The 14,316-nt window shown below is 35.5% G+C and overlaps 1 protein-coding gene across 16 annotated transcripts in view; it reads left to right on the forward strand.

Annotated features, from left to right (window-relative positions):
• ZNF638 (zinc finger protein 638) overlaps positions 1-14,316 on the forward strand; it is a 139,236-nt gene that overhangs the window by 115,890 nt on the left and 9,030 nt on the right. For all 16 annotated transcript variants that reach the window (XR_006301006.1, XM_043603632.1, XM_043603639.1 and 13 more), the window contains 5 exons: positions 48-89; positions 557-691; positions 3,073-3,198; positions 8,078-8,115; positions 12,777-14,001. Coding sequence is in view for 15 of the 16 variants with exons in the window: in XM_043603632.1 (XP_043459567.1) it covers positions 48-89; positions 557-691; positions 3,073-3,198; positions 8,078-8,115; positions 12,777-14,001 (1,566 nt within the window). In the remaining variant the exon portion in view is untranslated. The remainder of the gene's footprint in view (positions 1-47; positions 90-556; positions 692-3,072; positions 3,199-8,077; positions 8,116-12,776; positions 14,002-14,316) is intronic.

Genomic DNA, 14,316 nt, shown 5'->3' on the forward strand with positions numbered 1-14,316 from the left:
TATGAATGAGGAAGACTTATACTTTCCCTCTATTTTGCCTTTTCTAGGAAGCTATATTTACAACCTTGATTAAAGAAAATGACCCAGAGGTAATATTTGCTTTTAAATACCTTATTACACTTGTTTAATTGGTAGAAATATTGGTTATTCACCTGTAATAAATAAAACCTTAGTACTTACTTTAAAATATTGAGGTGATGGAAGTATACAATGGGTTTTATCTTGGTTCAAATAAAAAGTAAAGGGTCATGGTAGTCCGTAATGTGAAATACTTTCCAGATACTGGAGCCATATTAAGTGGGTTAGGTATATTAAGTGTTGGGTAAATATTATGTTGATAAAAGAAAGATTATACTTCGTGTTTCAGTATATTGTTTCATTGATTACTGAAATCTAAAACTAAGATCTCACTGTCTTCACTCACATAGTCATTTTCTTACCTTTGGGAGAGAACATCATCTGACCTCGGAAAAATTAAATTTACTGTTAATCTGTGTTTTACAGTTTAATAATTCATACTTTTTCTTTTTCTGTGTTCTCTCTTAAAAAACTACAGGCAAATGTAGATAAGATTTACAATCGATTTGTACATCTTGATAACTTACCAGAAGATGGACTTCAGTGTGTACTTTGTGTTGGACTTCAGTTTGGAAAAGTAGATCACCATGTATTCATGAGTAACAAAAACAAGGTAAGGAGGCTCCTTCTGTTTTAGCTGTGTGTTCTGTAGAGAATATATGACTAAACCCTGTACTTTTACGGATTTGCTGTTTGTTTGTTTGTTTGTTTGTTTGTTTGTTTTGAGAGATTTGGAGTGTGACCAGGGGAGGAGCAGAGAGAGAGAGAGAGAGAGAGAGAGAGAGAGAGAGAGAGAGAGAGGAAAGAGAATCCTGAGCAGGCTCCACACTGTCACTGCAGAGCCCAACACAGGGCTCAAACTCATGAACTGTGAGATCATGACCTAGGCTGAAATTAAGAGTCAGATACTTAACCAACTGAGCCACCCATGTGCCACATGGGTTTGCAACTTATAATTCATCTTCTGAACTGAAGCGCCTATAAACATTATTTAATTTCTTAGCAGCACTATGATAGATCAGCATATTTTTTCCTATGCTGTGATAAGAAGCAAGAGATGATCACTTTCTCCTCAGAACTCCTAGCTTTTTGTTTCTGTTTTTGTTCTTTAATGTTTATTTATTTTTGAGAGAGAGCGAGAGAGGGAGAGGCAGAGAGAGAGGGAGACACAAAATCCAAAGCAGGTTCCAGGCTCTGAGCTGTCAGATTTGAGTTCATCTAAGCTTAATTACTTTTGTGACCTTGGCTGAGATGGCTTACACTTTTAGTTCTCATCTAAGTTCATCTAAGTTGAAAAAAGGTATTGCCAGATAGTTCCTAAAGTCCCTTCCAGCCGTAAAACACATAGAGAGTTGTTTGGTCTCTTTGTTTAGTTATATGGGAAGAAGTATAAAATGATCAGCCCTTTACTTCATGGTTTGGCTTCCTTCCTTAAAAGAAATTGTTAACCTCTTTACATTTGCTGTGCCCTCTGTGTTTAATATTTAATTCAGATACTTAAAATTAGATTTTTAATAGAAAAATGTTTATTTTTGCAAGAGAGAGAGAGAGTGCGTGCCTGCGCCTAAGAGGAGGAGGGGGCAGAGAGAGAAAGGGAGATAGAGAATCTGAAGCAGGCTCCAGGCTCAGAGTTGTCAGTGCAGAGCCTGATGCAGGACTCAAACTTTTGAACTGTGAGATCATGACCTGAGCTGAAGTTAGATACTTAACTGACTGAGCCATCCAGGTACCCCAAAAACTAGATTTTGGTGAAGCATGTATTACCTAGAAAAGTAGCATTTCATATCAGAGTTGAGAATGTTTGCTTCTGAAAAAGCACCTAATTCATCAAAAGTAGATGACTAATTTTGACATGCTTCTGATACATAGAGCATGTTAGATTGTTAAATACTTTAGAAATAGTGTGACATAGGGAAGGGACATGACAGATGGCATAAGGAATTTTGATAAGTTTAATTTTTTGGTAGGTATTCTTTAAATTTCTTAAAAATACCTATCATACTTTGCCATTTTGCCTTGATTTTGCAACATTTTAAGGATTGTTTTCTCTTGTTTCCTTTGAAATGAAGATTTACCTCACCTTTGAAATCACATTTGAAGTCTGGAAGAAAAATATATCCATTCTTTATAAAAATTAGAAAGTGTTTTTGTTGAACTTTTTGTTTTAACCCTGTTTAAGTTTCCATTCGGTGGCATTAAGTATGTTCATGTTGTTAAACAACCATTACCACTATCCATCTCCAGAACTTTTTTTATCTTCCCAAACTGAAACCCTCTGTCCATTAAACAGTAATTCCTCCTTCCCCCTTCCCCCTCTTCCTAGCTGCTGACAACCACCATTCTACCATTTTACTTTCTATCTCTATGAATTTGACTACTCCAGCTACCTCACATAAGTGGAATCATACAATATTTGATCTTTTGCGATTGGCTTATTTCACTTAGTCTAAAGTCTTCAGAATATATTGTAACATGTCAGAATTACCTTCCTTTTTAAAGCTGAATAATAGGGGCACTTGGATGGTTTAGTTGGTTAAGCTTCTGACTCTCTTGGTTTCAGCTCAGTCATGATCTCACGGTTCTGTGGGTGTGAGCACTGCATCCAGCTCCAGGCTGATGGTGCAGAGACTGCTTGGAATTTCCCTCTGCCTCTCTGCCTGCCTCTCTCTCTCTCTCTCTCTGCCTCTCAAAATAAGTAAATAAAAATAAATAAAGCTGAATAATAATCCATTGTTTGCATATATCACATTTTCATTTATCTACTCATCCGTTGATAGATACTAGGTTGCTTCCACCTTTTGACTATTGTGAATAACACTGATATGAACATGGGCATACAGATGTCCATTAGAGTCCCTGCTTACAATTATTTTGGGTGGAATTCCTGGATCATATGGCAATTGTACTTTAGGTCTGTTTTGTTTTGTTTTGTTTTGTCTTGTTTTGTTTTGTTTTTAGGAGCTACTTAATATTTTTTTTTTATCTTCTCCAAAGGCAATTCTTCAGTTAGATAGCCCTGAATCTGCTCAGTCAATGTATAGCTTTCTGAAACAAAATCCACAGAACATAGGTGACCATGTATTGACCTGCACATTATCTCCAAAGATGGATTCATCAGAGGTAAGATTATTTTGTATAAACTTCTGTGCTTTTAGAAAATGAAAAAAAACTGTAAAGGTCATTCTTGCAAAACTAGAAATACTCTGAAGGAAATTTTTTAAGAATTATTCTTGGAGAGTAGTCAAATTGGTACTAAGTTTAGACATTCTTTTAAAAATTTGTGTTGCAATCACTACTCCAATTGTCATGGTTTATGGCGCAGTATAAATTTGTTTAAATTAGTCATGTGAAGTAATTTTGAAAAATGTAACATGTTCATTCTGATACTTATTACAGACATATGTGTAGAATGATTCTATATATGTAACATGGTCATAATTATCTCCAGAATGCAGAGTCTACTTTTGGTCCATTTTGGCCTTTTGCTGATAGAAATTTGTTTATTTCTTTCTTTAATTTATTTTAAACTCTTGTATAAGACATAAGAGTTACAGATTATTGGCTTACACAGTAATAATACATGTATGAAAATGATAAGTAAACCACCTTCGAAAGAATTAACACGTTTTCTGTAATAGTTTCATTGTATCTCCATAATAGGAGGTAAATAATAGGGTCTATATTTGGTGTCTGCATGGTTTTTTTTTTGTTTATTAATGTGCCAAAAATCATATGCTAGCTCAAGAAAAAATACAATTCCACCATCTAAAGCCAAATTAAATAGAGCATCTATAAGTAAATGTATCATGTGGTAGGTACTGATTTCAGACAAATATGAGTGACTTGTTTAAGCTGATAATTTCAGAAACAATTTTAAAAGTTTTTAGCATCTCAACAGAATATTGTATTTTTAAAATTTTGTGTTTTTGATATTTTGTTATGACATTGTTCAGAATTATAGTAAACATTGATGATATAGAAATTATTTTTCTAAAAATACAGTCCCACATCTTTAGACCTAAAGAAAATAAAGTGAAAATTATCAAAAACCTCTGCCTGAATTGATACTTTACTTCCCAAGCTTTTATTCAGAACCTTATTGTTATGGCTTATTAAATTGAAGAACATAAGAACAAAGACTTAGCTCCACCACTGATAAGACAGCCTCGTAGTCTTGAGCATGTCACATAGTGTCCATTATATTGATTCAAAAAATGGTAAATTGATGGTTGAAGCAGGTAGACTAATTTCAAGGTATTGTAATAGTCTCTATGAGAAGTAATGAAAGCTAGACTAGGAAATGGAAATAAATCATGTCCCCAAATGTTTTAAATGACAGGTTTTAATTTACTGTGTTTATAATGAGTTAATTAAGTAATTAGCATCCTTGTATTACCCTCTTCAACACCCTCCCCCTTTCATTTTTGTTACCTGTAATGTTACTTACACAGGTGTTCGTTACAACCTTTAGTTATGTAACTATAGTTACCCCTGCATATGAAGCATGAAGGCTTAATTCTAAGTACTAAAAAGTAATATCTGTATTTTTGATATCTTGATTAAGAAGATACTACAGAGGTGCCTGGGTGGCTCAGTTGGTTAAGCGTCCGACTTCGGCTCAGGTCATGGTCTCACAGTTTGTGGGTTCGAGCCCCGCATCGGGCTCTGTGCTGACAGCTCAGAGCCCGGAGCCTGTTTCAGATTCTGTGTGTCCCTCTCTCTATGCCCCTCCCCCACTCAGCTTTGTCTCCCTCTGTCTCAAAAATAAACATTAAAAAAAAATTAAAAAAAAAAAGATACTAACTACAGAATTCAGTAGTATCAGGGTGGTTGTGTAAAGAAGGAAATACAGTATCTTGTACAGTTGGAGGTGACTTTCTTACATTCCCATTCGTTTTTCAAAATGATGCTGTGTTTTTGTTTTCTTCAGTATTTGGATTATTTCCTGTAGTTTGGGGTAGGGGTTGTTATTGAGAGGAAAAAGGATGATTGTCTTCATGTTCTTCAGGTTATATAACTTAATTACTATTTGTTGAATAGAATCTACTCTTGTTAGAGCGATTCTTCTGACTTTTCTAAATTTATGGCCATTTGTTTTGTAAAGCAACTGTATATGTTTACTTTATTTTTATTGCTCTTCTGAGTTACTTCTGTTATTTCTTGGATTCTGTATCTCCTCCTCTCTTGGATTGCTTTTCTGTTTGCTAGATTACATCATCAAATAATTTTCCGCAGAAATTGTGTATGGACAGTAAACACTCTGAATCCCTGCATATTTGAAATTGACTTTATTTTGCTTTTACATATTTCATTGATAGGTTTTCTAGATGGAGAATTCTGTGCTCCTCACCTGTAATGTTTTTTTTTTTTTTTTTAAGTATTCTCTACAATTAGCATGGGACTTGAACTCACAACCCCAAGATCAAGAGTCACATGCTCTACTGACTGAGCCAGCCAGGTGCCCCTTAACCTGTATTGTTAAGGAGAAAGCTGATTCTAATCATATCTCATGTATTTTTTTCTTTTGAAGGCTTTCAGCTTTTATTCATTTATTCATTAAGCAGATATTTATCTAATGCCTTATCTATATGCCAGCATTATTTTAGGTGTTGGAATACATGGGTAAACAGAGGAGTTGATGTCCCAAGTCCTCAAGGAGCTTATATTTTAATAGAGAAGACAGACTATAAATCTATAAATCTCTGTATGTGTGTATGTGTCTGTCTCTCTCACTCACGCGCACACACACACACACACACACACACACACACACGTCAAGTGGTAAAAAATGCTATGAAGTGCTATGGAGACCAATCAAGATAAAAAGGTAGAGAGAGTAATAGATGGGGGCGAATGTGTATTTTAGGGTTGTCAAGGATAGCCCCTCTGAGGTTTTATCTTGGTTTGGGACTTCATATATCCTGCTTAGAGCACTCAGTGAATTTATAAAGATTGGTGTGTTCCTTTTCCCAAAGAAAGTCTTCCTCTTTAGTGTTCTGTCTTTCTGGAAGTAACACCTGTAACTGATTTTGTGGATTTCAGTTGGAACTGATTGCAGTTCTCTGAAATATCTTCAGTCTGTTTTGTATGCTTATCTTGCTTTCTGTTGTGCATTTGTTTTTCTCATTTATGAATAAAGAAGCAAGCTAGCTAATAAGGGTATCTGGTATAGATTTCCTCTACTGTCATACAGCCCCCCCCCCCCATAAGTTTCTCCTGTGAATGGGAAGATTGATTGTAAATACTGTGATTGGCGCTTATCAACTCTCATCTTTATGTATCATTACACTGTAGACTGCCCAGCAAGATGCCCCAGTAACGAAGGCCTGGGACTCCCATCACCCACACCAGGAATCTTCTCTAGGCACATTGTTCAATTTCTTTAAAGTATAATTTTCACTTTTTAATCTGACAAAATACAGAGAAAGATAATTCCCCACTCAGAATACACATGATTCCCACAGAAAAAGCATATAGATAGTATGTATAAGCTCTAAAGAGCAGACGTTTTTGCTATTTTGTTCACTGATGTGTCCAGTGCCTGGACCAGTGTTGGTTACATAGGCGTCGAATGTTATCTATCTGTTTATAAACTTCCTTTATTTATTTATTTATTTATTTATTTATTTATTTTTTATAAATTTTTTTTTTCCACGTTTATTTATTTTTGGGACAGAGAGAGACAGAGCATGAACGGGGGAGGGGCAGAGAGAGAGGGAGACACAGAATTGGAAACAGGCTCCAGGCTCTGAGCCATCAGCCCAGAGCCTGACGCGGGGCTCAAACTCACGGACCGCGAGATCGTGACCTGGCTGAAGTTGGACGCTTAACCGACTGCGCCACCCAGGCACCCCAAAACTTCCTTTATTTTTGAGAGAGAGAGCGAGAGAGAGCGCGCATGCGTGGGAGGTGGAGGGAAGGGACAGAGAGAGAGGAGGACAGGATCTGAAGTGGGCTTTGCCCAGACAGCAGAGATCCCAGTGCGGGGCTCAAACTCACAAACCATGAGATCATGCATGACCTGAGCCACCCAGGTGACCCCATACACATTGAATTTTAACTTCCATTTTGGGCCCTAGGACATTATTTTTTAGTGGTTTAGATACATGTTTAAAAGGATTATTGTTAAATTTTGCTCAGCACTTCTAGGTGTTTTGAATAGAAAGCCTTTTTTTTTTTTTTTTAAGATTGTTTTTACTATTATTTAAATCCAAGTTAGTTAACATGTGTGTAATAATGATTTCAGGAATAGAATTTAGTGATTCACCACTTACAGCAACACAGTGTGCATCCCAACAAGTGCCCTCCTTTTTATTATTATTATTATTATTATTATTATTATTATAATTATTTAGTGCTTATTTTTGAGAGAGAGAGAGAGAGCACCAGCAGGGGAGGGACAGAGAGAGAGGGAGACAGAGAATCTGAAGCAGGTTGCAGGCTCTGAGCTGTCAGTGCAGAGCCCGATGCGGGGCTCAAACCCATGAACAATGAGATCATGACCTGAGCTGAAGTTGGACACTCACTCGACTGAGCCACCCAGGCACCCCTCAACAAATGCCCTCCTTAATGCCCATTGCCCATTTAGCCCTTCGCCCCACCCAACACCCTTCCAGCCATCCTCAGTAGTCTTTCTTATAAGTAGTTTTTTTAAATAATAATTGCACAATGAAGATGTTGATGGTTTTTATTCTTTTAAAAAAGGCAGTTAATTCTAAGCTTTTAAAGTTAAAAAAGTTTATTGTTTGTATCAACATTGAGACTTTCTGTGATTAATTTCTGTGTGTCACTTATTCTCTATAACCTACCTTAGGGCTTTTTAATGAGAAGAAAATTCTAGAATCTGAAATTTAAAGTGGACACTGAAAACTGTTTTATTTTTAAGATGTGGTCTTGCTTCTTTAGCTTAGATTTTAAGAACTGAAAACATTGCACTGATGGGTTAAATATTTAAAATCCGGTAGAATAGCCTCTAATGAAATGTGGAATTGTGTTACAGGCTCAAGCTGACAAAGACCCAGAACTAGGAAAAGAAAGGTATGTTGCTTTAAGTTTGCTGTCATTTTTGCATAGTATTTAATTACTGAATTTTGTTTCTGCCTTTTATAGTAATTGTTCACTTGTAGCAAAAAGTTTGTATCTTCCATGTCCATTTTGTGTTATATATATGAAGTGTGGGGCAGTTTGTGTGTCTTTGGTTTGTTTTTTGTTTTTTGTTTTTTTTCTGACTGTTTGAGGGAGCATTGTTTTGTTTTTTAGTCTCTGTAAGGTATTTACTGAAACTTTAGAAAAACCAAATATGTAAACTCAGTTTGAATTAAATACACAAATATGACTTCTTTATGAAATGTTTCGCGAGGACTCTTGAACAACTCAATTTCTGTTATCAGTATTCTTGTTAGATTTTTCTATCCCAGAAAAGTTAAACACAGTAATAAAATTTCATTGACTTAAAACCAAAAAAGAAAGTATTCAGTATGTATTTTGATACTTTTTGAAAACAACTGGGGGAAGGATATTTATTATAAAACAAAATAATGTTTGAAAACTTGGATAAAAGATGAAAACTTGTTCTTATGTGTTTATACAAACTAGTGACTCCCAGTCTTATTTAGACTATATATAATACACCCTCTTCTTAGTAACTTTCTCACCCTTATAACCACTTTTGCCTCAACCAATTAATTACCTTCTTTTTACTGCTTTTCATTGAGAATCACTGATTTAGAATTCTTTTCCCTTTTTACTACTAAGTGATTTGCCCTTGTTAGAGTCTTTATAGTAAGAGCTTATCAGTTTGAAAGAGCATTTTGAAAGTGTTTAAATATGGATATTTTGTTTTATTTGATGCACTAATTTTAAGATCATGACCTGAGCTGAAGTGGGATGCTCACCTGACTGAGCCACTAGTTGCTTCAGTTTGTCTTAGTAATTCTTACATGACGCTTTTAAATGATAAAGGTAATTAAGAGTACTTCAAAATATGTTGGTAACTTTAAGCAATTAGGTTTGCTGTACGTGTCAGTACAGACTTTTTTAAATTGTACATTATTAATACCAATTATGTTCACATGTCTAAGACGTAATGCCAACAGCACTGTTGAATATAGAAGCCCACAAAGGGCTTATTGAGTGGTAATGCCACATGTAATATAGGTAGACCTACAGTTTGGCCACACTAACTCTGGCTGATTAAGTGAGTAGGCTCTTCCAAAAATTCATCTTATGTATTTCATTTGACATAGTTTCAGGTCTGCACGAACAGCTATTGTCTGTGTTCTGGTCATTTTTTCCTCTCATTATTTGACTCACCTTTTAAAATCAAAGATCTTTTTTTTTTTTTTTAATTTTTTTTTAATGTTTATTTTATTTTTGAGAGAGAAAGAGATTGAGAGACAGAGTGTAAAACAGTAGAGGGGCAGAGAGGGAGGGAGACACAGAATCGGAAGCACGCGTCAGGCTCTGAGCTGTCAGCACAGAGCCGGACACAGGGCTCGAATGCACACAGACTGTAAGATCATGACCTGAGCTGAAGTCGGATGCTCAACCCACTGAACCACCCAGGCGCCCCTATCCTTTCTTTTTTTTAAGTTTGTTTATTTTTGAGAGAAAGAGAGAGTGAGCCTGTGTGCGTGTGAGCAGGGGAGGGGCAGAGAGAGGGGGATAGAGAGAGAATCCCATGTGGTCTCTTTGTCAGCCAGAGCCTGGTGTGGGGCTCAAACCCACCAACCATGAGATCATAACCTGAGCTGAAATAGAGTCAGACGCTCAGCCAGCTGAGCTACCCAGGCACCCCAAACATACTTCTTAATGAATTTACAGATAGTTGTTTAATCTTATAAAATTCACTTTTAAAATTCTAGTACTAATAACTTAATTTCCGTTTTGCAGTTTTTTCTGACTTACATACATTAGAGAAAAAGACGTGGGATGGGGCCTGAATACTTCACATTTCTTTATCGGAGTAAAGTGATCCTGGGAAAATACTGGTGCTTGTGTTGTTTTTGTTTTTGAGGCACTTTTGAGTGCTAATTCATCTTGATGTGATTATTTTGTTTATAATTAGTTTAATGTATTTAAATGTATTTCCTGTTTTTAAAGGAAATCTATGGATGTATTAATAATATTCTACATTTTGCCTGTTCTCATTCCCTCCCATGTAAACATTATTTACTTACCATGTGATTAAGGATGCAAGGTGCAGTTTTCACCAACTCGTTAATAATGTTGGGAACTTCCCAGTGGCCCTCTGAAATGTAAATACTAATCTTCAGTATTGTTAAATTGTAGTCTAAAGTTTCTCGCAAAGTGTAGGGTATGGTATTAACCTTTGTTCTCATGTCCAGCTTTTTTTGAGTTTTGAAACCCTGGTATTTATGGGGAGGTGGAAGTGGGACAGGGTTGGAAATTAGATACTTATATCCTGGATGTCTTTCCTATTTCTTTTTTGTGCCATTTCCCAAAACTTGACTGTGTATTCCTTTGATCTTTAAAAGGGTTTTTTTTTTTTTTTCATACTTCGGTGTTAATAATTCATTTATTTGACATCTCAAATTGACTCTCCAGGCTAACTTGATGAACACGGAGGCTTTTTCCCATATTAGCCAGAAAACTAGATGTTAGTTTTTGGTAAATGAAATCTATGAAGAAAGCACTATAATTTTAAAAGACAAATGCATATAAACAAACGTCGTATTAAGCCATTTATCTAAGTAGGTCCATGCTCTCTGAAGTATGGAACTGCATAGTGATTTGTATAAAAGATAATGGCTTTTTTTTGACAAACCTTAAATATGGTAAAGTGGAAGGACTTACTATGTCCTAGAGCCAGGAATCAACGTCTCCATTGTTTTCCTTTAGCTCAGTAGATTTGGTGTTTTTGTATAGCTCTAATTTATAAAGCCTTTAGTGTTAATGGTTTAGTTCTATAATGAGGCAGGAGTTTGAATTTAATCTTCTTTATTGAAAATGAGTCTTGTAAATTTAAAAATGAAAGCTTACATTTTGAGAAGCAATTATTTACATAACTGCTATAACTAAATGTCACAAGTTTTTCTTATCTTTGTCATATTTGTACTTGGCCACAAGTTTTATTTTGACTAGTTCGAAGGATTTGGAACCCTTAAAATCAGCCATTGGTATTTTTGAATATAAGGGATGTGAATTATTTCAAATAAAAAGTTTTAAACCCTTTCAGCATATAAAGGAAGGTTATATAAATGAATAGAATACATACGGATTAAAGTCTGTCGTTACTGACTTTTGAACTTAAATTTCTCAAATTCTGCCTTTATAACTTTTCATCAAGAGGTGTTTCTCCAATCTCTTAGAACATTTTTTTCCTTTGGAAGTTTAAACTTAACCATCTTTAGAGGGGAAGACCAGTTTATTGTCTCAAATGATTAGACCCTGATACGGTAGCACTTACTTTTTCCAAAGTTTTGAAATGTTAACATCTTAGGACACTGATACGCCTCATCTTGCATTAACTAAAAGATATATAGCCATCCTCTGAGAATCATATCGAGCAGATGTCTCATCCCCTCCTTCCTTGAAAACTAGGAAGAAAAAAACCAATATTCTTTACTATGAGGTATTGAAATGGCATTCTGATGTCTTCCTCTAATGTACTGCTTCTAATGTAATTAAGTGGATGTATTTGTTACATTTGATTTGTTTTGATAGCATTGCTTTGGAAGCTCAGATTTTCCTTGTCATTCTTCAAGATAACCTCTGATCTATGGAACATTAATATGAAAAGTTATTCTGTCTCTGTCTCAGTGAAAGAAGTTGAATTACAGAATCACATACACTTTTGTTTACTTTGGATTTAGGAAGACCACAGTGAAAAAAGATCAATTATATATACTTGCCATGCATTTTCTCCATTTCTTCTGAACAATTTTACTTAAGACTTCAGAATTCTAAATTATTCTTCTGTAACTGGAAAGATTTCTTTTAATATGTACTTTCTCACTCAGGTAGCCAAAGGCACATACTCTATGTTAAGGTGATTCTATTAGTTTTACCTCTTACTTTGAATCCAATAGAGTATTTAAAAGATACTTCCAAAGAAAGATTTCTTTTACGTATTACTATTAGTAATAAATACAGTTCTTGGGAAAAACAAATCTGTCTCACATCCAAAAAAAAAAAAAAAGAGTTGACATGGTTAAGAGCATAGCCTTCCTCCCTACCAGTTTCTTTTTCTGTTCATTTTAGGTAAGATTCACTTAAAATTTTAAATTTCAATGCATGGATTATTAGTTTCATTGTAGAACTATACATATATTTTATTATTTTAGTTAGCACTCTTGGGAAGATCTTAATAATTTGAGATGTCTCACATTCAGCCTTCTCATGTCTAGTGCAAACGTGACCCAGAAGGAAAAAATTGGTTAGAAGAATTTTATCAGTGATCATAGTTTTGTCATTATTTCCTTTGAACTAAGAAGAAATCTTCAATGCAATGGAGGATCTTTTTAAAAATTTTATATTGTTTACATATTTATGTCAAAACATCTTTACCATTTTAATGCCTATTGGCTGGATTTCCCAGTGCTTATTACTAATGCATCAGGAAGTCTTAACAATTGGCATCAACAGGATTATTTATAATGGTTGAATTCTCATCATAGTTTGATTTTTGTTTGTTTTTGTTTGTGTTCTTTTTTTTGTTTGTTTTTAAATACTTTTAGCCCTGACTTGAAAAACAGTCCAGTTGATGAAAGTGAGGTGCAAACAGCAGCTGATAGTCCCTCTGTTAAACCTAGTGAGGTTGAAGAAGAAACTGTTCCCAACATTGAAACAGAAACTTCTGTACAGCTGGAAGAACCTTGTGTGGAGGAACCTGAAAAAGCACTATGTGACTCTGACTTTGCTATTGAAACGTTGGAAGTTGAAACTCAAGGAGAAGAGGTCAAAGTGGAAATTCCTCTTGTAGCATCCACTCCAATCAGTATTGAATTATTTACTGAAAATGTAGAGGAGTGTGTTTTAAATCAGCAGGTGTATACCAGTGACTTTGAGAAGGAAGAGGCAGAAATTATTAACCCTGAAACAGAATTATCTACATCTGACAGTGCATTTATAGAAGAAAGGAACATTAAAGGAATTCTAGAAGAATCTCCAGCTGAAGCAGAAGATTTCTTTTCTGGGATTACACAGTCTATGATAGAAGCTGTAGCTGAAGTGGACAAACACGAAACTGTTTCAGAAATAGTACCATCTCCTTGTGTTGTGGCCTTAGTACCTGGAATTGCCATTGGGGATGAGAAAGCAGTGAACAAAAAAGGAATTCCTGAGAAAAGTAACATGGATGAAAAGGAGAAGAATGAAATTAATAGTAAGGAAACCAGAATGGATCTGCAGATAGGAACAGAAAAGGCTGAAAGGAATGATGCTAGGATGGTTGCAGAGAAGTTGGAAAAGATTATGGCAGCAGTGAAAGAAAAGCCTGCAGAAAATGCTGTGATCAAGGCATACCCAAATAAAGGAATGGGTCAGGCCAACAAGCCTGATGAAACTAGTAAAACTAGTATGTTGGCTGTATCAAATACATCTAGCACTAAATCAAGCATCAAGGCTGGTATGGTCTCCTCTCCAAAGGCAAAAGCTACAGCTTCAAAATCTGAAAACCAGAAAAGTTTTCTAAAATCTGTACTCAGAGATCAAATAAATGCTGAAAAGAAACTTTCAGCCAAGGAATTGGGTCTCCTTAAACCTCCAAGTGCCAGGTCAGGCTTGGCTGAAAACAGCAATAAATTCAGACCCACTCATTGCGGTGTTACCAGAGGAGGCAGTGGAAGGATCTCAGCCCTGCAAGGCAAGGATTCTAAACTGGATTACAGGGATATTACAAAACAATCTCAGGAAACAGAGGCTAGACCTTCCATCATGAAACGGGATGACAGCAACAATAAGGTGAGGAGGGTAGGAAGAATGGCTCAGTGTATCTTTGAAATAGCTCTGCTGTGGTAGCTTTGGAGTAGGAGATGTAATCTTGTTTTGTACTTTCATCTCCTCACTCCACTCCCAAACTCAGTTTCTCTTAATGATTCCATCGAGTTAAGCCAATAGACATTTAAATAATAAGCTCAAGTTAGTAATTTATTAACAGGTTTGAAAAACGTTATTTGGATAAAATGTGGTCAGAAATATAACTGGTTTAAAAAAAATTCTGCAGTGAATGTCCTGAGGTGACTTAGCACTCTGCTTCTGAATGGGAAACGGTTTTCT

This window comes from Prionailurus bengalensis, chromosome A3, assembly GCF_016509475.1.
Source record: "Prionailurus bengalensis isolate Pbe53 chromosome A3, Fcat_Pben_1.1_paternal_pri, whole genome shotgun sequence".
NCBI classification, from domain to species: domain Eukaryota; kingdom Metazoa; phylum Chordata; class Mammalia; order Carnivora; family Felidae; genus Prionailurus; species Prionailurus bengalensis.